The 19,986-nt window shown below is 38.4% G+C and overlaps 1 protein-coding gene across 1 annotated transcript in view; it reads right to left on the bottom strand.

Moving 5' to 3' along the window:
• DDX10 (DEAD-box helicase 10) overlaps positions 1-19,986 on the bottom strand; it is a 275,386-nt gene that overhangs the window by 12,857 nt on the left and 242,543 nt on the right. Inside the window, exon 17 of the mRNA XM_031016341.3 lies at positions 8,616-8,752. Within this exon, the coding sequence (XP_030872201.1) occupies positions 8,616-8,752 (137 nt within the window). The remainder of the gene's footprint in view (positions 1-8,615; positions 8,753-19,986) is intronic.

Here is a 19,986-nt window from a genome sequence, read left to right as displayed (position 1 = left end):
TCTTTTCTAGCTGCTCAGTATTAAAAACAAATTTGTAAAAACAATTTCATCTAAGAAAAGATTGATGGGCTCAGAGTTCATTATAAACATAACTGCAACAGGAGAGGAAAAAACTGGTCCTCTTGGATCAGAATTCTAATAATCAGAAAAGGCTGGCGGTGGTGAGGAAGAACTAAAAGGCAGAAGACTGCTCATCATACCACTACTTCACATATGTGTTTCCATCTGTAAAATATCTACGACGCCATTCGGGGCTGGCAAAAAGTTTTTGACCCCACTCTATTTTTCTGGTCATAAATCCATCCAGTTAACTCCATGGGAATGTCTGTGCTACATGCACACCCATGCCATCATTTTTCACGAAATCTCAAGATTTCCCTAAAGCTCATCCATAGAGCCCAGGTTAAGAATCCCTGCTCCACAGCAGTTTAGAAGGTATAATTATGTCTCTTCTCCCAGATTTAAAAAAAAAAAATTAAACATCATACAAGTTGAGTTTATGCTATGCATTTTTCTCACAGCTAATCTGCATGTAGAACATTTTGTGCTCCTCAGAAACACATCCCATCCACTTCTCTCTCAATCAACTTTCCCTGATTAGTTTTCAATATCTAAGATCACCACCTACCCAAGCATGTCCCTAATGTTCCAGCTATCTGGCAAAATGAAGTTACAGTTTAGTCTCACTCTTCATTAGTCCTTCAAATGACTTCAAAGGAAAGAAAACCCAGTCTTCAACAAAGCTGCCCACCAAAACATCACTTATAATTACAAAATAAAATCAAATCACACAAGAACCCAAAACCTAAGCATGGGTACAATCTTTAAAAAATTTACTAACAATTTTTAAAAATTAGTTACAATAGCAAAAATTAAAACCCATTAAAATTACTTGTAATAACAAAATAAAATAAAACAAGAACCAAAAACCTAAGCATGGGTACAATCTAAAAATTTTAAAAGGGAGGTGGACAAGGAACTTATGGTGTAACCAAGTGATAGAAAGTTTGCAGTCATTAGGCATGAGTGCATTCTATGTGAATGCAATGTGAAATGACAAAAAGAAACATCCTAAGAAGTCACTCACAAAGGTCTTTTCAGTGAAAACAAAGTTGCAGTGCACCAGAGTTAGGGCAGCTGCCAGAGAACCCTACTAGCAAGGGTGGTTCATCTTAGCCTCATAGCATCCTGAGCTATTCATCCTTCTTAGAGATCCTGGCGCTTCTGAAAAATGACAGGCTCACAACTGTCCTAAGTTATATATAATGGTTGATTAAATGATAGAGTAGAAAGCACAGGGCAAAAACAGTAACAGTAAGAGAGTAGCTTCTTAAACTCCCAATTTCTCAAACTGTGTCTTCCCCATCTCAACCCAGTCCTCACCCCAGAAAATAACATCCTTCTTCCCCAATGTGTAGCAACCTTTCTCTAAAAGTCCTAAGACAAATATTGCCTTTCCCAAACCCCACCCCAACAATCTGCCTCAGGAGTTTCTCCAAATATTGTTCTTATTTTCAAATGTTTGACAAATAAGAAATGACTGAGATTTTCTCTTGAAAGTTGCTTGGCATATGGGAAGGGGGCATATACTCCTGAAGCTGAAAAGAGTAAGAGGAAAGAATGGCAGGCACACAATAAATTCACTACATAATTAAGCTGAGCCAACCTCTTTCTACACTTGCTACACACAATGAGATTCATAATGAAGGAGAGGTTCAAGTAATTGGAAACTGCAGTGAATAGTATTTTTTTTAAACAATCACCTAGACTAAGAAAACGCTCTTTTAGCTCCATCCAAAAACAAGAAAGAAATGAAAATGGCTTCTGAGAACATTGTTTTCCAAGTGAAAAGCCTCCCACAAATTATGAAGCTGACTGTAAAATCTTAGAATAGGTACTGGGCAAAACTTATTTAAGAGATGTCACAGAACTCAATACTAGGAGAAACTACAGTGGTTAAAGCAGTTCATCTACCTCACATAAGAGATCATTTTTAAAGACAGGCAAGTTCACTCAAAAGATAGAAAAATGAATATGGAACAGATTTTTAGAAACAAAACAAAAACCCAAATAAAAGAACAAACATGCAGACCAAAAACCTTAATTAGTCTTTTGATTCAGAGATGTGTAAAAATAGGTTAAAAGAACACCTAATTATATTTAGATGTGGAATAGTTTACTCTGTGCTGGAAAAGGTATCAATCCATAAAGAAGTTATCGGGTCTAAATGAGGACAATAGCCTCAGTACAAACTATAGATGTAATTGGTCTTATGCTACCTAGAATAATCTACCAAATACCCTGCACCATGTAAGAATTCTTTAGGAAGCTACCTGCCTTAGAGAATGTAGTCTACAAAGCAAAGATTGACGTAAGGTAGTAAGAGTCGAATCATCACCTTTTCTTTTTCCTTTTTTTGTTTGAAAAAGGTTAAGATTATATATATTAAAAATTTAACTTGACTGGATAATGAATATCTGGAACACCCAGCTGTTTCTTTTTCATTGTATTTAATACTCTGCAAATTTTCACATCATTAGCAATTCACACGAAGATGGCCAAAAACCAAACATGATAAATGCTACTAGATATACAAAAATTAATCTTATATGCTCAGAATCAAGTCTCTCAGCTTGTGAAGCACAGCTATAAGAAACAATTTTATTGAAAGAAGAGTTTAAATGGAATATGGTTAAAGACACTCATCTCACTTTAGAAGCCACACTTTTTAGAAGTGCAATTTACCCTCCCCTCTGCTCAGTTAACACTTACACCTAAGTCCGATTTAGTGTAGACATCACTGCCTTCAGGAAGCTCTTTCCGACCCACCAGGCCTAGATTGGACCCATCACTTATGTGGTCTCCATGTTCATTCCCCACCTACTCCACTCACCACCGCCTCCCCAAGTGCACAAACCACAGCACTAATCCATCACACTGTTGTGTTATTGCTTATTTAGCTACCTGTAACCTCCATGGAACAAAAAGCTTTGTGAAAGCAGGAAAGATATGTTTCCTGTTTAATGTTTTATCTTCTGTATCCATGCCTGGCCCATGACAGGCACTAAAACATTTTTAGTTGAAAGAATGGATGGAAGAAATGTTATAATCCAGAAACTAACAGATCAAGTGGGTATTCTTAACTCTTAAGTAAAATATGATTTAAATAATGCAGAAGATTCTTACTCTATTCCTTGGCACTCCATATAGAAGCTTTCAAAAATATTTTTATTTTGAACATGGTGTAAATTTATTGTATGGACTATGTGAAATGAAAAATCATTCATTAGCCCAAAGGCAATTACAGTATCTGAGGTCTTGGTTCCTCAAAAGGTACAAAACTCTTTCAAAACTTACTTGAGATAAGAACACAGGACTCTGTGCAGTTCCCAGCAGACCAATAAATTCAATGAATGTCACAAAGCCCAATGAAACAGAGAGCTGGGTTTCCTACTAAGCTGTTGTGTCTCCAATGATAACAACAACAACAACAAATCCTAACATCTATTAATTCTACCTATTCCACATATTCAAAGGAAGAATGAGAGGTGAAAGCCAGAGTAAAACACAGCCTATACCAATATATAAGATGGATAAAGTAGAGTAAAAAAGCCAGAGAACATCAAGCTCTCCCTTCTACACCTGTCATCAAAAATAGCACATGAAAGCCTAGATCCTTAAATGGAGTTTGGACATCTGGCCCCAGCTACTTCTGTACTGTGGGTAGATTAGCTGGTCCCCTGTTTCACAGCTCTGTTTTTGAGGATAAATAAACTATTCATGGCGGTATTCTTAAAGCTCATTAAAAGAAACCCAAAGTCACATAATTTTCATTGTGCCTGAAACCATATTATAAGCAAGTTCTCTTTTAGTCATGCTAACTAAACTGAGTTGAATCCACATCAGAACCCTTTTGAAATCTCAGTGCTGGAGATAACAATCCTGATAATTTTAGAGGGTCGAAGGTAGTTTAAATTCTATTGCAGCTATGCACTGAACTGAGAAAGAAGGCAGAAGTAAAAACTCTTTAAAACCCTGTCAGCCCTCCCTGAGGGGGAACTATTGACCCCAGATTCTGTCATTCTCCACTAAATCTGGCTCTCCATTGCCTAGTTCCAACTGACAGTGTCTTTTCCATGTGGAGAAACAAAAGTGTTACTCATGCTGAATATTTATATGTGTCAATAAAGTAAAGGAAAAAGAAATACCCAGAGGAAATTTTCAAAGAAACTTGCTCATGCTAGTTAAGTTTGGAACTAATAGCTTGTTTCTTTCTCCTTCTCTTCCCCTCCCTCCCTCCCTCCCTCATGCTTTCTTTGCTTTCTTCGCTTTCTTCTCTCTCTCTCTGTTTTTTTTTTTTTTTTTTTTTTTTTTTTTGAGATGGAGTCTTGCTCTGTCTTCAGGCTGGAGTGCAGTGGCACAATCTCGGCTCACTGCAACCTCTGCCTCCCAGGTTCAAGCAATTCTCCCGCCTCAGCCTCCCAAGTAGCTGGGACTACAGGCGCCCGCCACCACGCCTGGCTAATTTTTGTATTTTTAGTAGAGACAGGGTTTCACCATCTTGGCCAGTATGGTCTCAATCTCTTGACCTTGTGATCCGCCCACCTCGGCCTCCCAAAGTGCTGGGATTACAGGCGTGACCCACTGTGCTCGGCTCTCTCTCTCTGGGAGTCTTGCTCTGTCGCACAGGCTGGAGTGCAGTGGCACGATCTCGGCTCACTGCAAGCTCTGCCTCCCAGGTTCACACCATTCTCCCGCCTCAGCCTCCCCAGCAGCTGGGACTACAGGCGCCCACCACTATGCCCAGCTAATTTTTTGTATTTTTAGTAGAGACGGGGTTTCACTGTGTTAGCCAGATGGTCTCGATCTCGTGACCTCGTGATCTGCCCACCTCGGCCTCCCGAAGTGCTAGGATTACAGGTGTGAGCCACCACGCAGCCAGGACTAATAGCTACTTTCTAATTGGTCTATCTAGTCCCATAAGAGCGAATTCGTCTCTGAAAATGCTAAGTGTATAGCCAGAGAATAACCTACTGAGAGATGTGATGAGGTCCAAGAGGCTGGAGTACTAGCCATTGCCTCAATTACTGAGTAGAGGGCTAGAGGCAGCACAGCAAGTAAAACCTGTGAACATGTCAAGAGGACTCACTAAAGCTGACATCATAAGATCTTAGCACGTAATCATACAGCTTATGAGAAGCATAAGCATATGGAAGCTGTATGCTTCCAGTTTGTAGCCAAACTGGAAGAATACAGAAAAACTTTCCTGGCGCTACTATGCAAATGCTAGCAGCAACAGCAATTACTACTGTCAAAATTCTAGTATATACAATCTTCCAAATACATTTTCTTTATCTAAAACAATTTTGGTTTTAGTTTACATACTTCTTGATTCATTGCCATTGAGGCAAATAAACCACAGAAAAGGGAGAAAAATGGAAATTAAAGTATAAATAGAAATTACAGATGTAGGCTACTACTTATAATTTACTCCAAATCCTGCCTGCTAGTCCAGGAATGGCAAATAGGTTTTACCTTCCGTACCAGTTCCAATTGATTGATAGAGACTGTGCTGAGGACTGCTTAGGCCAAATGGAAATGAATAGAGAAAAAACCTACTCTGAATGAAGGACAGGGGAAATTAAGCACCAGTAATATGTATCTGCCATCTGGGGTCTAATCCAGTTGTTCTCAACTGTGGGCAATTTTGCTTCCTCAGAGATACCTGACAATGTCTAAAGACATTTTTAGCTGTCCCAAATGCTAGTGGTAGAGGCCAAGGATGATGCTAAGCAGCTTATACCCTTTCTCAAACAAAAAATTATCTGGGCCGGAATATCAATAATGCTGAGGGTGGGAAACCATGTCTATCTTATGGTTAGTCCATGGATCCAGGTGTTTAGTCAAATGACATTATCCTGAGCTACCTCTCTCAACACCAGGGTAATTAATTCTATACAACCTAACTGAGATTCTAGAACTAGGGAGTTAGTTTAATTTACAAAGATCACATTGATCTGTCCCTAACTTTTATTGTGAACACAGACAAGTTATTTTAGCCTTTAAAGCCTTGGGTTTTTCATCTAGAAGGAGGCTATAAGATTAGACAATCTCTGTGTTTACAGGCCAAAACAAAAAACCTGCTAGGAAGCCCTTATATACGCTACAGGAATAAAATCCCTCGTCAATGATCAAGCCCTTGTTGATATCCTCCTCTTCAACAAAAGACAATTTTTGTCAGCTTAAAACAAGTTGACCAATCCCAGTCTCCACTAATGCTGACTTGTTAGCTGTGCATGAAATTAAAACTGTTTTAATTTTCATATAATGCTACTTTCCATCTGAACCCTTGTCTTTAAGTGAAGATGCTTTGTCATCTCTCACAGTACTCCTACCTTCTTGTTCATCACCATTACACTGTATGAACTTGGCTTCTTCCAACTCTCCATCTATATTCTGTCATCTCTTGTATCATTTAACCTATTAATATTAGGACCAATGATATAGTCTCTTATAATTACATTTCTTTTTTAACCCTGTAAATCTCCTTCATCAATCAATTAATGAATTCAAATATGTCAAGGCATTCTCTGTGCCATGACATTAATATTAGGGGTGGGAATTGAGGCTAGAGCAGTTAAGTGTTGGTATCAAAAAAAAAAAAAATGTAAAGACAATTTCTAGGTACAAAACATTTACAGCCAATTAACAGGATGAAACACATGAGCTACTAGAGAACAAGTTCTATTAACTAGGTGGTAGCATGGAAATGTCACTATAAGGGCAAGAAATGGCAGAAGAATTAAATGAAATGCCTGCTGTACACAGATGAAAGATGACCCAGAAACTATCTAAAATGTTAGGGAAAAAATCCATATAAATCAAATGCAGAAGGACTGCTGACATCCTGCCAAAGGTTTCAAAGGTTGACTATTTTTTAAAGGTATATTAGATAGATATGCAAAATATGGCTGCAGAAATGTAAGAACCCATTAATGTTGCTTCCAGGGAGTCAAGTTACATGGAAACACTTGGAAGATAATGACTGAAAGTCATGTATTTACATTAAATCACATCTACCAAAATACAGACCCCATAAACCATTCTAAAAGAGGTGCATTTATATAGGAACACAAGGGGAAGCAAACCTGACCCCACTGGGGTTCATCTAGGTCTCAGACACATACACCAAGGAACTCAGAGCATGTATATTTACTCTTAGAGGTCAATTTTTAAAGATTAGGAATATGCCCAGAACCTAAATTATTTAATCCTTATGGCACAAACATTTGTATATTTTTCTAAATCCTAATCAAATTATTTTTATCTGTGGTGCCTCTTGTGGTAGTAAAACAGTGATGTCCACTACCTAGAGCCTACACATACTATATAAAGCTCCTATGTTCAACCACCTAGTTGTCCAACAGCAAATGGAAGTTTCTGGCATCACCTCAGAAAACTGAATTTGGATAAGTGAATTTTCCCTATTAAAAAATAATTCATGTTTAAATATGCATAAGATTCAAATGAAGAGTAACTCTGTCTCTCTACAGCATTTTGTCCTAAGAAAATCTTTAAGACCTTTTCATAATGTTCTTGTTTAAAACAAATTATAGCTCTCTATGGCCTACTTCTCCAACTGCAAACACCCTGTACTAGCACTTCAAGGGTTCCATCAGGCTTCCTCTTCCCTTCAATCATACTAACTCTATCTGTCATTAGTACCTCCCTTCTGTAAAGAAGCTCATTGGTTTAGATTGAGCATGAAGTTTAACATTCTCAACTTTTAAATCAATAGACTCTTAATGTAATCTAATACATAGTACTCTGAAAACAAATGGTGAGCAAGTCATATTATTCATCACATTTCATTTGTTTCTGCCAATGGTAGTAAATAAATAATAGCAAATAGACTTTAAAGTGAAGGAATTTGTCAAGAGTTGTTTTTGTACAAGTGTTCCATTATTTTATTTATTAAAAAAAAATTTGTTTTTGTAGATTTGGGGTCTCACTTTGTTGATCCGGTGGTCTCAAACTCCTGGCTTCAAGCAATCCTCCCACATCAGCCTCCCAAAGTGTTGGGATTACAGGCATGAGCCACAGCGCCCAGCCCCACCAATATTTTATTTGTTATTTAATTCCATATAAAAGAATGTGGAAGAATAATGTCCACTTTTTAAAATTCAAGGACAATTTTTAGCAGTATCTTTAATAGAGTTCTCTGACAATGAAAAAAAATAAAACCCTAACTCTGTTTGCAGAGAACAGGTCTTAGTGCATCAAATACTTAGGCATAAAGGACTCAGAGAAAGATAAGAAAAAAAAAAAGAATAGAGAAAGGAAAAACACAACTCATATATCATACTCATATCTATTAATAGGGATTATAGAAATAATCAAAAAGGCCCTAACATGACCAGAACAATCTGCAGCAAAATGAGTAAAAAAACAGCAGCAGGATTTCCAGGAATCTAAGTAAAAGGTATCAAAAGAAAAAAAAAAAAAAAGCAACAAACATCTCTTGGAGTAGAACTCTTAGTAATGTCTTTTGGATTCATTAAAAGACTCATGTGAGAGTACTGAGTATGTATTTCATACCCATAGTAAAAACATACCTTATTTTATTTTCCATATCTTCACTATCTGAATCTTCAGAGCCTCTGTATTTATCTGGATCTGGGAGTGTGCTTGGATCAAATCCATCATCATCATCATCACTCCAATCCAGAAAGGCTTCCTCTTCAGCTTTGGCCTAAAAAATAATAATAAGGGAAATTGCAGTTGAAGAAGTCAGTTGATAAATAATCAGGTTTTATTTGCAGACCCAAATGGATATCCCTCTAATTAACATCCTCAGATTAGCTTTCTATTCTGGTGTAGGCCCTTATGTGACTTTCAGAACCACAACCATTTGCAAAGAAATGAAAATCCTTATCATTTCAAAAATAAAATAAGATTCAGAAAGCAAATCACTATTCAATCCTTTAAACAAAATACAGGAGAAAATTGTCTATTTTATTATTTCTGTGTAACTCAACTCAATTATCAAAGAAATAAAAGCCACGTGCTGTGGCATGCTCCTGTCATCCCAGCTACTCAGGAGGATGAGGCAAGGGAATTGCTTGAGCCAGGAGTTTGAGGCAGCAGTACACAATGATCACGCCTGTGAAGAGCCACTGCACACCAGCCTGGGCAACATCTCTAAAATAAAATAAAAATAAACATAAAGAAATAGCATACAAAATTGTTTTAGTGATCCTGTCCACACATGTAAGTTTCAAAACTACCAAAAATACTAGGTGAAAATATAAAAGATCAGAAGCCAGAGTACAGTAACATTTGTCTGATTTTATGACCACAAAAGTATAAGTCTTAAAAAACTATCAGATCTATTAGCTGGGCATGGTGGCATGTGTCTGTAGTCCTAGCTACTCCAGGGGCTGAGGCAGGAAGATCTCGTGTGCCAGACAGCTGAGGCTAGAGTGAGCCATGATTGCACCACTGCATGCCAGCTTGGGTGATGGAGTGAGATCCCATCTCTTAAAAACGAAACAACAACAATAATCAGATCTGTACAAGCTTATTTGTAGTGATGGGTCTTCTAAATTCAAATGCAAGTGCAGAGTCACTAAGAAGAATGGGAGAAGGGGAGGAACACCAAGAAATGGGAAAAGCAATAATGCATGGGAGGGAATGTATGGAAGTTGAGATCTATTCAGTTTCATGCAAGCAGGTAGGTAAGTGGGCTTTTTTTGTTTTTAATTTTTGGTGGTTATTTTTGTCAAAAAACAAACTAATGCAAAATTAAACTTATTATACATTTATGTTATGAACATCACACAACACATTTATTTCTGGTAGATTGGTTTTGTCAACTACCAGATAAACCGAAACAAGCAGTGGCACATGCATTTAACAGAAAACTATAAGTAGGACTAAAAAAATTTCAGTTTCTTTCAGTTACCATCTTTACAATTCTTCTTCATACCAAATGATATAAACTTCAATGATTCTTTGATTCTTTTGATTTCAAGTGATTAATGCTCGTTCCCAGAAATTGAATAACAATTCAGAATAGCATAGTAATGACTGTGCTAGCACTATTATGCTATTCACTATTAAAGTACTCTAACATTCTTTGATAACCTCTAAACATAAGAATTAGTCACCACTGCAAAAGTCCCTTATTATTTTCCTGGTGAGAGTCCTTGGTAAAAAATAAAAGGTCTGGAAAGAAATTGAGTTGGGGGGAGGGGGGATTAGAAGCATTAAGCAGCACACTTGACAGCTTATTTTATTGTTTACTTGAAAATAATCAAAGACACCAACAAAAATTGGATGTCATCATAAACTCAAGAATTCTAATTTCCTGAGCTACAAGATATTTCTAATTTTCCAGTCTGATGCCCTTAAAGGAATGTACTATCTGAAGGTGGAGGCAGAGCAGACTCAAAACAGTTCTAAACTTTTTGGTCTCAGGACACCTTTACACCTAAAAAGAATGGAGGATGCCAAAGAGCTTTTGTTAACATGGGGAAGATCTCCTAACATTTACTGTATTAGAAATTAAGAATTTAAAAAATATATTTATTCATTTAATAAACTATTAAATAAAAATATATTTTATGAAAAATAGCTGTAATTTCCTAAAGAACTTTTTTTTTTTTTTTTTTTTACATTTTTGCAAGTCTCTTTAATGTCTGGGTTAAGTGAAGACAGCTGCATTCTCAAATCCGCTCTGCATTCATTCTGTTGCAATATTGTTGTGGTTGAAAAATGTAAAGACAATCTGGCCTCTCACAGATAGGTATTTGGGAAAGGGAAGAGTAATAGAACCTTTTCAGAAAACTGCAGTTATTCTTTGTTCATTCCATAACAAATGTTGATGTGTAATAGCTTCTTAAAAACTAGTTGTGATATGAAAACTGAAACCATATCAATGAACTTTTTGAAATTTGTTACATTAAAATCCATTGGTCTACCTTGCACTTTGAATGGATCTTCAGTGAATGATTTTGTAACATCATACATTGGTTACTTGGAAAATAATTGTTCACTGAATTACATAGATTATGCAGATCTCTAAATGTTGACACATTTCATTATATAATTTTTTTAAAGTCACATTTGTTATCCACCATCGATGTCTTTATAAAAAAAAAAAAAAAAAAAAAAAAAAACAAGCCTTTTTAGTATTGGGAAGCTGTTGGTGGTTACAAATTTTCCAAAGTCAAATATTGAGAAATATTGGTGAATACAAGTTTTCCAAAATTCTTGTTTTCCTAAAAGCTCAAATTTTAGCATCAGCAACAAATACTTTCAGTTGTTTTCCTTGAAGGGTAAGCAAGTATCATTTTCCTCTGGCTGATTTCACAATTTTTTGTTTATCATAACAGTTGACCATGGTATGTCTAGGAATGGTTTTGTGTTTGTATTTCTTGGGACTCTGTAAGCTTCTTGGATCTGATAATGTTTTTCACTAAATTTGGGGAGTTTCCAGCCATTATTCCTTCAAATATGTTTATGTGTCTTTTTCATCTCTCCTTTCAGGACTCCAAGCACATGTATATTGGACTACTTCACAGGTCTCATAGGTTCTGTTCCTTTTTCTTTATTTTTTTTTTATTCCTCATACAGGACAATTTCTACTGGGTGTTCAGGTTTGCTGTTCCCTTCTTCTGACAATGCCAAACTGCTTTTGAGCCCACCTGGCAATTTTTTAAATTTCAGTAACTGTACTTTTCAGCTCTAGGATTTCCAGTATTTTTTTTTTAATGGTTACCATTTCCCTGCTCAGAACATTTTTTCATTCACTGATACCATATTTTCCTTTAATTCTTTGAATATATTTAAAATAGCTGCTTTGAAGTCTTTGCTAAATTCAAATCTGAGCTAAGTCAGCTTCTACTGATTGCCTTTTTTGGGGTATAGATCACACTCTTCTGTTTAATTGCATGTCTAATATTTTTGTAGAAAACTGGAGATTGTAGATAACATATTACCGAAACACTAGATTCTATCATGTTTTCTGAGGACTCCTGAATTTGTATTCTAACAGGCAGGTACTTTGCCTAGATTAAAACTGCAGACTCGAATCCATAGTAAGGAGCTGCTTATATCTGTTTTGATCCTGTGGCTTCTAGTTTCCTATGGGTCTCCCCTGAGCCTGTACAATGTGGTACTTAGCCAAGAATTCAGGCAGAGGTAGGCTTACCCTCTCTGTGGCTGCCTCTGGCGATTCCTCTAATTTCCAGCTGCTCTGCTGGCTTTGAGATCTGCACTCTGACACTTTGAGCAGAATACATTATTCAAGTGTATTAATATATAATGCCACAATTTACTATGCCCCTTTAGCATTATAAAGTGACCCTCACAAAATACCTACAATTTAATAAGAGAATAATTTGAAAGTTAAACTTAATATAAATACCTTAACTCAGTATTCCAATATAAATGTTTATTTACATTGGTATATAAAGAAAATACGAATTCAAAGTAATAAAAATTTACTTTCAAATGGATAAAATGCTATTTGGATTTGTTTTAATGTGACTCTTGTAATTGACAACATCCAGGCCTTGCTATTTCCTGACCTACAAAATGACTGCAGTGTTGGTGCTATACCATATTGTCTGTGCGGCATTACAGTCAATTCATGACAATGACCAATAAAATGTGGAATACCTGTATTATGGAAAGTATAATGTGACTAATACCTTTAATTTATTAATAAAACCACTATCATTTACAACACAAGTCACTAAGTTAAAAATACTATCACCATAATGAAAACATTCTGAAGTACTATGTCTTTTTAGCAAAGCCTAGAAGTATGTAGTTTCCAGCCACATACGGTAAGAAAATGGACATTCTTAGCTGCTCTGTCTCTATCTTTGATTTCATGAATGATTTAAGAGATAATTTACCAAAATGGGACCATGAAAGGAAAATAGGGACGGCAAAGCCACTAAGCCAAAGGGAAGTCAAGCTAGGGACTGTGTCAGGCAAACCTGTCTCCCATTTTATTCCTAAATAAGATAGCTACAAAAGCTACATACCTCCCTCGCAATTTGCCCACAAGGATATTCCTTGTGGACAAAGGACAGACAGAACTCAAAGTCATCCCTCTGCTCATGTGAGACAAATGCTTATCTGATTGCTTCCTCTGCCCTATTGTTTCACTAAGCCAGACTAAGGCAGGAATGATGATTCCTCTACCTCCGCCTCACATGTGAATTGTGTATTTAGTAAGAAGCTAATCAGAGACTCAAAAGAATGCAACTGTTTATCTCTTAGCTACCTATGACCTGGAAGTCCCCTCCCTGCTTCGAGTTGTCCTGCCTTTCTGGACTGAATCAATGTACATCTTACAGATACTGATTGATGTCTCACGTCTCCCTAAAATGTATAAAACCAAGCTGTGCCCCGACCACCTTGGGCGCATGTCCTCAGGACCTCCTGAGGCTGTGTCACGGGTGTGTCCTTTAACCTTGGCAAAATAAACTTTCTAAATTGGTTGAGATTTGTCTCAGATATTTTGGGCTGACAGAACCATCCTCGTTTTTACCTCCTTTTGACTTATTTTCATGAGTCAAATATTCTCTGAAATATCTATCACCTCACAACTGTCCAAAAAGGCAGGACAATTCGAAGCAGGGAGGGGGCTTCCAGGTCATAGGTAGATAAGAGACAAACAGTTGCATTCTTTTGAGTCTCTGATTAGCCTCTTACTAAATACACAATTGACATGTGAGGTGGAGGTAGAGGAATAGGCCCTTATGCCTTAGTCTGGCTTAGTGAAGCAATAGGGCAGAGGAAACACTCAGATAAGCATTTGTCTCACATGAGCAGAGGGATGACTTTGAGTTCTTGTCTGTCCTTTCTCCACAGGAATATCCTTGTGGGCAAATTGTGAGGAGGGTATGTAGTTTTTTTATCTTTGTAGCTATCTAATTTAGGAATCAAATGGAAGACAAGTTTGCCTGACACAGTTCCCAGTTATGTCAGTGTGTTAGGACACCATGGCTGGAAACTCACTGCTGTAAGTAAGGGAAAACCGTTTAAGCATTTTAGCAGGAAACTAAATTAGTACCTTAGAAATGCAGCAATAGAAAGGGTGGTTGGAAGGTATAACATTTGAAGGAAGGATATCAGTTTTAAAACTATAATAATTAATGAAGGAAGTGGCAGTGGAGATGAAGGGGGAGGATCGGTATGAGAAATATTAAGGAAGGAGAATCAACTAGACTCTATGGATTACAGGGGTATTATAATGCACAATGTTTGTACCCCTCTTCATTCATATGTCCACACCCTAATCCCAATGTGATGGTCATCAGGGTGGAGCCCTCATGAATGGAATTAGCACCCTTAAAAGAAGAACTAGAGAACTAGCTAACTCCCCTTCCACCATGTGAGAACACAGTGAGAAGCCATCTACAAATCAGTAAACAGGCCCTCAGGAGATACTAAATTTACTGGCACCTTGATATTGAACTTTCCAGGCTCCAGAACTCTGAGAAATGTGTGTTGTTTAAATTACTAGTCTATGGAATTTGTTACAGCAGCCCAAAGTGAGACAGGTACATAATATATTTAAGAGAATATACACAGAAGCTTAGTCATACACATCAGACCTCTGTTAAATATAGAAACCAAGAAGACAGCAGTTTAACACTGAGAGGATGCCTTACAAAAACATGCTACGGTCTGAATGTTTGTGTCCCCCACAAAATTCATGTGTTGAAACCTAACCCCCAAAGTGATAGTATTAAGAGGCAAAGCTTTTTTGGAGGCCAGAGCAGATGGACTACTTGAGCTCAGAAGTTCGAGATCAGTCTGCACAACATGGTGAAACCTTATCTCTACAAAAAAATTAGCCAGGCATGGTGACACGCTCCTATAGTTTGCAGCTACTTGGGAGGCTGAGGTGGGAGAATGGCTTGAGCCCCAGAGGCAGAGGCTGCAGTGAGCCAAGATCACGCCACTGCACTCCAGTGGGTGATAGAGCTAGGTCCTGTCTCAGGAAAAAAAAAAAAAAGAGGAGGCAAAGCTTTTGGGAACTGATTAGGTCCTAACAGTAGAGCCTATCTGAATGAGATTAGTGCCCTTACAAGAGGTCTGAGGAAACTTGCTCAGCCCCTCCATCACGTGAAGAACACAGCAAGAAGGTACCATCTATGAAGCAGAGAACAAGTCCTTACCAGACCCTGTATCTGCTGGCACCTTGATCTTTGACTTCCCACCTTCTAGAACTGCAAGCAGTTAACTTCTGTTGTTTATAAATTACCCCCAATCTAAGGTATTTTGTTATAACAGCACAAATGGATTAAGACAAAGATGTCTTCATTCAACAAATCTTTATTTAGCACCTATTATGTATAGCAGACACAATTCTAGGTTCTGGACATGCTGCAGTGAACAAAATCATGTCCCTGCCCTGATAACAAAATGAGCTGTTCTAGAACAGTTACCCACATAAGCATTAAAATGAAAGCCAGGTTCTGCTATTTCTGGGGAGCAGTCAATCAAGAGCGAATCAATTCCACAAGCCCTGCTAAACGTCTAACATTTGATAGAGATAGAAAGCAGTTTTCACCTTATGGATCCCCTAACATGTGGCTGACTGATTATGCATTCTGGCTGTCAACATGCTTCTTTCTCTTCATATTTCCAAGTTGAAAGTTACCACCACTACCCCCTCACTGACTAGTTCTCTCATCTTTCTCCACCCTTCCAGCCTGCTCAAAACAAGAACCCCCTATCATCCTCATACAGACACACACAGACACACACACACACGCATGCACACTTCTCTCTTAAAGCCCTGGGCAGAAAGAGGGGGAGTATTTTACCCACATGAAGAGATCAGTGTCACCTCTATAACTGGCAGTTCCTGAAATACAGTTTAAGAACCTCTGAGGAAATTATTTCACCTAAAATAGGAATGACTTTTCTTAAAACAGTTAGTTGGAAAACTCATTTACAAGTAGGGCAGGTGAAAATATCCCAAAACAGAAATGTTACCTGACTGGTTATTTTTGTTTTGGTTTTGATAATGGCAAGAAACACAAATAAGATGTGGCATTCTCCTACAACAAACGTACAAAGTGCTTTAACATAGATTATCTTACTTGATCTTCAAAGCCTATGAAGTAGGTCAAAAAGATTTATTGTCCCCATTTTTGAAATTACAAAACTGTGATTCTGATGACTAAATTACTTACCAAGGTCATACAAACCTGGACATACACAAGGGGTTTTCTCCTACATCACCCTGAATCTCAAATCTCATCATTAAAACTTTGGATGTGCCTATACAGTGTTTTTGTTTTTTCCAGTATCAAGTGTATTTTATATGCTTCGTAAAACATGCAGGTGTTTCCTATGATACCTTACATGTGGTAATCTCCACTTTCCTTATCCTTGGCTCCCAAGCCTTTTTTTTTTTTTTTTTTTTTTGCCTAGAATATTGCACCAGCTGCCTAATGCGTCTTCCTGCAAGTATTCTTTCCCCAATTCTGATCACTCCAATTCTGTGTTGTAATTAGAATTCTGAAATAGATTTCAAATCTCACATGTGATAATGTAAGACACCTGTTTACAACACGTTCTTTCAGGTACCGGCACTAGTCAAGCCTCTTTCCACCTCAAGTCTTCGTGCATGCTACTTGTCTCCTGGAACACCCTCTGCTGCTTCTTGCCTGTTGTGGTGCCTTCTAACATCAAATGCATGGTGTCTCTTCACACCAATCCAACAGGTACCAACAGGTGCCCAACAATACAACTCATTTCTGACAATAACCATGCAGAGTGTCTTAACACAGATCCCACAGGTCAAGGGCTCAGTCCCACAAGACTGCCCACACTTCGGACACCAGTGACCAGTAGACTACAAATTCACGGGTTCCCACAGGCCCCTCTCAGGTTCCGTAATTCTCTACAACTTTTCATAGAACTCAGGAAAGGGTTTTACTTAATGATTGCCCATTTATTATGGAGGCCTAAACTCAGAAACAGCCAGAGGAAGAGGCACAGGACAAGGGAAGGGGTGGGAGCGGGGCACAGGACAAGGGAAGGGGTGGGAGCGGGGCACAGGACAAGGGAAGGGGTGGGAGCGGGGCACAGGACAAGGGAAGGGGGGGGAGCGGGGCACAGGACAAGGGAAGGGGTGGGAGCGGGGCACAGGACAAGGGAAGGGGCGGGAGCGGGGCACAGGACAAGGGAAGGGGCGGGAGCGGGGCACAGGACAAGGGAAGGGGCGGGAGCGGGGCACAGGACAAGGGAAGGGGTGGGAGCGGGGCACAGGACAAGGGAAGGGGTGGGAGCGGGGCACAGGACAAGGGAAGGGGTGGGAGCGGGGCACAGGACAAGGGAAGGGGTGGGAGCGGGGCACAGGACAAGGGAAGGGGCGGGAGCGGGGCACAGGACAAGGGAAGGGGTGGGAGCGGGGCACAGGACAAGGGAAGGGGTGGGAGTGGGGCACAGGACAAGGGAAGGGGTGGGAGTGGGGCACAGAACTTCCATGCCCTTCCTGGGTGGGCCACCGTCCCAGCATATGAATGTGTCTGCCCATGCAGAAGCTCTCTGAACTCACTTTTCAAGGGCTTTTATAATTCAATCTCCAGCCACCCTTCCCTTCCAGGGAGGTGGGGGGAATAGGGCTAAAAGCTCCACCCTCTAATCAACTGTTTGGTCTTTCTGGTAACCAGCCTCTACCCTGAAGCTATCTAGAGATACCACCCTAAGCCACCTCATTAGTATAAATGCCAAGTGCTGAAAGGGGACTTCTTAAGTAAAACCAGAGACACTCCTGTCACTCAGGAAATCCCAGGGGTTTAAGGTGTTCTGTGCCAGGAACCAGGGACAAAGACCAAACATGTTTCTTTATACTATACCTGATAACACAAGTCATCAAGTATTTCTAAGCATCGTTTCTTCAGTAAAACTTGTAAAAAGCATCTGTTTCACAGGACGACTGTGCAGGTGAAATGAAACAACATAGGTAAAGCATTTAGAGTACCTGGCACACAGTAACAGCCTAAAATATGCTACATAATAACACACTTTTCATTTCCATTCCCCCAGAACTCAGCAAAGTACATGGTAATGTCTGTTGTCTGACACCAAATATAAATGGGACACAAGAGTAAAAAACATATTTAATGTATTAGAGACCCACTGCCTGATTTTTAAAACAAATTTCCTAATTTGTTGCCCTAGTCATGCTAGGTTGTCAGTGATTATCAGTGAGAAAATATATTAAAAGCCTAAATACAGAGAATTATCTTTATTACGTTCCTACATGCCATACAGCATTCATTAAAAACAAAATAACCTTTAAGAACTGAATTGAAATTTTAGTTATTTAATTCCATTTAGGACTTAAAGTCTTCCCATATTGTATGAATTAAAAGCAAAATGTCAACTTTGAAATTTCATGAAGAGGAAAAATTCCAAAATTTATTATAAACTATTTTTGATTCCGACAAGGAATGTAAAGATGAAAAAGAAAATTTTAGAGAAAAGTGAGGTAATCAAAACACATTTTGTTCACACTAAACTTCAAAACAACTTTCTAAGAATGCATTAATTCTTCATAGTTTTTAAATTTAAAATAAAAATTGATTGCTATGGATAGCTGACCATCCTCAGTAGTTAAAGATAGACTGATTTTGAGATTTCCCCAAGCTATAAATCCTAGGCACTAAATTATTTAGAGAAGAAATTAAAATTTTTCCTGAATTATGAACACAAAAAGGTTAGTGATGTTATTAAATGCATTACTGAAAGTGAGTATGTATTTACTAAGGCCGATGTGCAGAACAGGAAACACAAGAGCAACTGACAGTGCTGAGAAATTATGGTTCCCACACCATGATGTTAAATTTTAACAGCCTGGCCCCGTCACTTTTTAATAATAATGTTGTAATATTAACAAAAATATTTTGCAATATTTTTAGTTTATCTGCCTCCTAGAAATTTATTCTATGATGGTGATTTGGGTTACAGCGTTAATACTGATTTATATGCTTGATCCTTTGGCATATGGCCAAATGTGTATGTATTTGGTGCATCTCTAATATATACTGGCTGAAGTGTACTTGAAAACCCCAACTTTGATCCCCTACAATTATGGGGCTCTTGCTCAGAAACACCTCTGCCCTTCCTAACACCCAGCATTAATATATACAATTGACACAGCAAATGAGAGGAAGGCAACACATTTCAGCTCTGGCCACCTAACCATGTAGAAATTCGAGGGGATGAGAGGCAATGGGAATTTGAGACCAGCCTGGCCAACATGGTGAAACCCCATCTCTACTAAAAATACAAAAATTAGCTGGGCATGGTAGTGGGCACCTGTAATCCCAGCTATTCGGGAGGCTGAGGCAGGAGAATCACTTGATCCTGAGAGGTGGAGGTTGCAGTGAGCTGAGATCACGCCACTGTACTCCAACCTGGGGGACACAGCAAGACATTGTCTCAAAAGAGGAAAAAAAAAAAAAAAAAAAGAGGCAACGGAGGATGCTGGGGAAGGATAAAAGCCATATCAAGGAACAAACAGGTAAATTCAGACAAACGCCACCTCAGTACAGAATTGGTCCTGTCAATAAAGTAGCACTTACACAATTTCCTCTCAATACCTTATTTTTTTCCTCATCATTCCAAAACAATGGGGATATTTGACTGAAGGACTATGAGGAAGTGATATAAATAATGCATGCAGTGAATAAAGTTAAGAATGGCAGGCAAAGGGCTGGCATATGAATATGCAAAAGCCCTAAAGAGCATATTCCAAAACTGGAAGGATCTTCGGAACTTGGAATATACATTTAACAACTGTTTACTGCACACTTCCTGGGTGCTGAGCATTGGTATAAAAGAAGAATGTAATCTGAGACACAGTATGCCAGTTAAGGACTCTGATTCAGCATTTTAACCTTAAGACTTTTAGCAAAATGAGATTTCTTCTAAGGCTGCTTT

This window comes from Gorilla gorilla, chromosome 9 (genome assembly GCF_029281585.2).
Source record: "Gorilla gorilla gorilla isolate KB3781 chromosome 9, NHGRI_mGorGor1-v2.1_pri, whole genome shotgun sequence".
NCBI lineage: Eukaryota > Metazoa > Chordata > Mammalia > Primates > Hominidae > Gorilla > Gorilla gorilla.
Note: the sequence above shows the minus strand (reverse complement) of the source record. Positions and strands in the feature narration are given on the sequence as shown.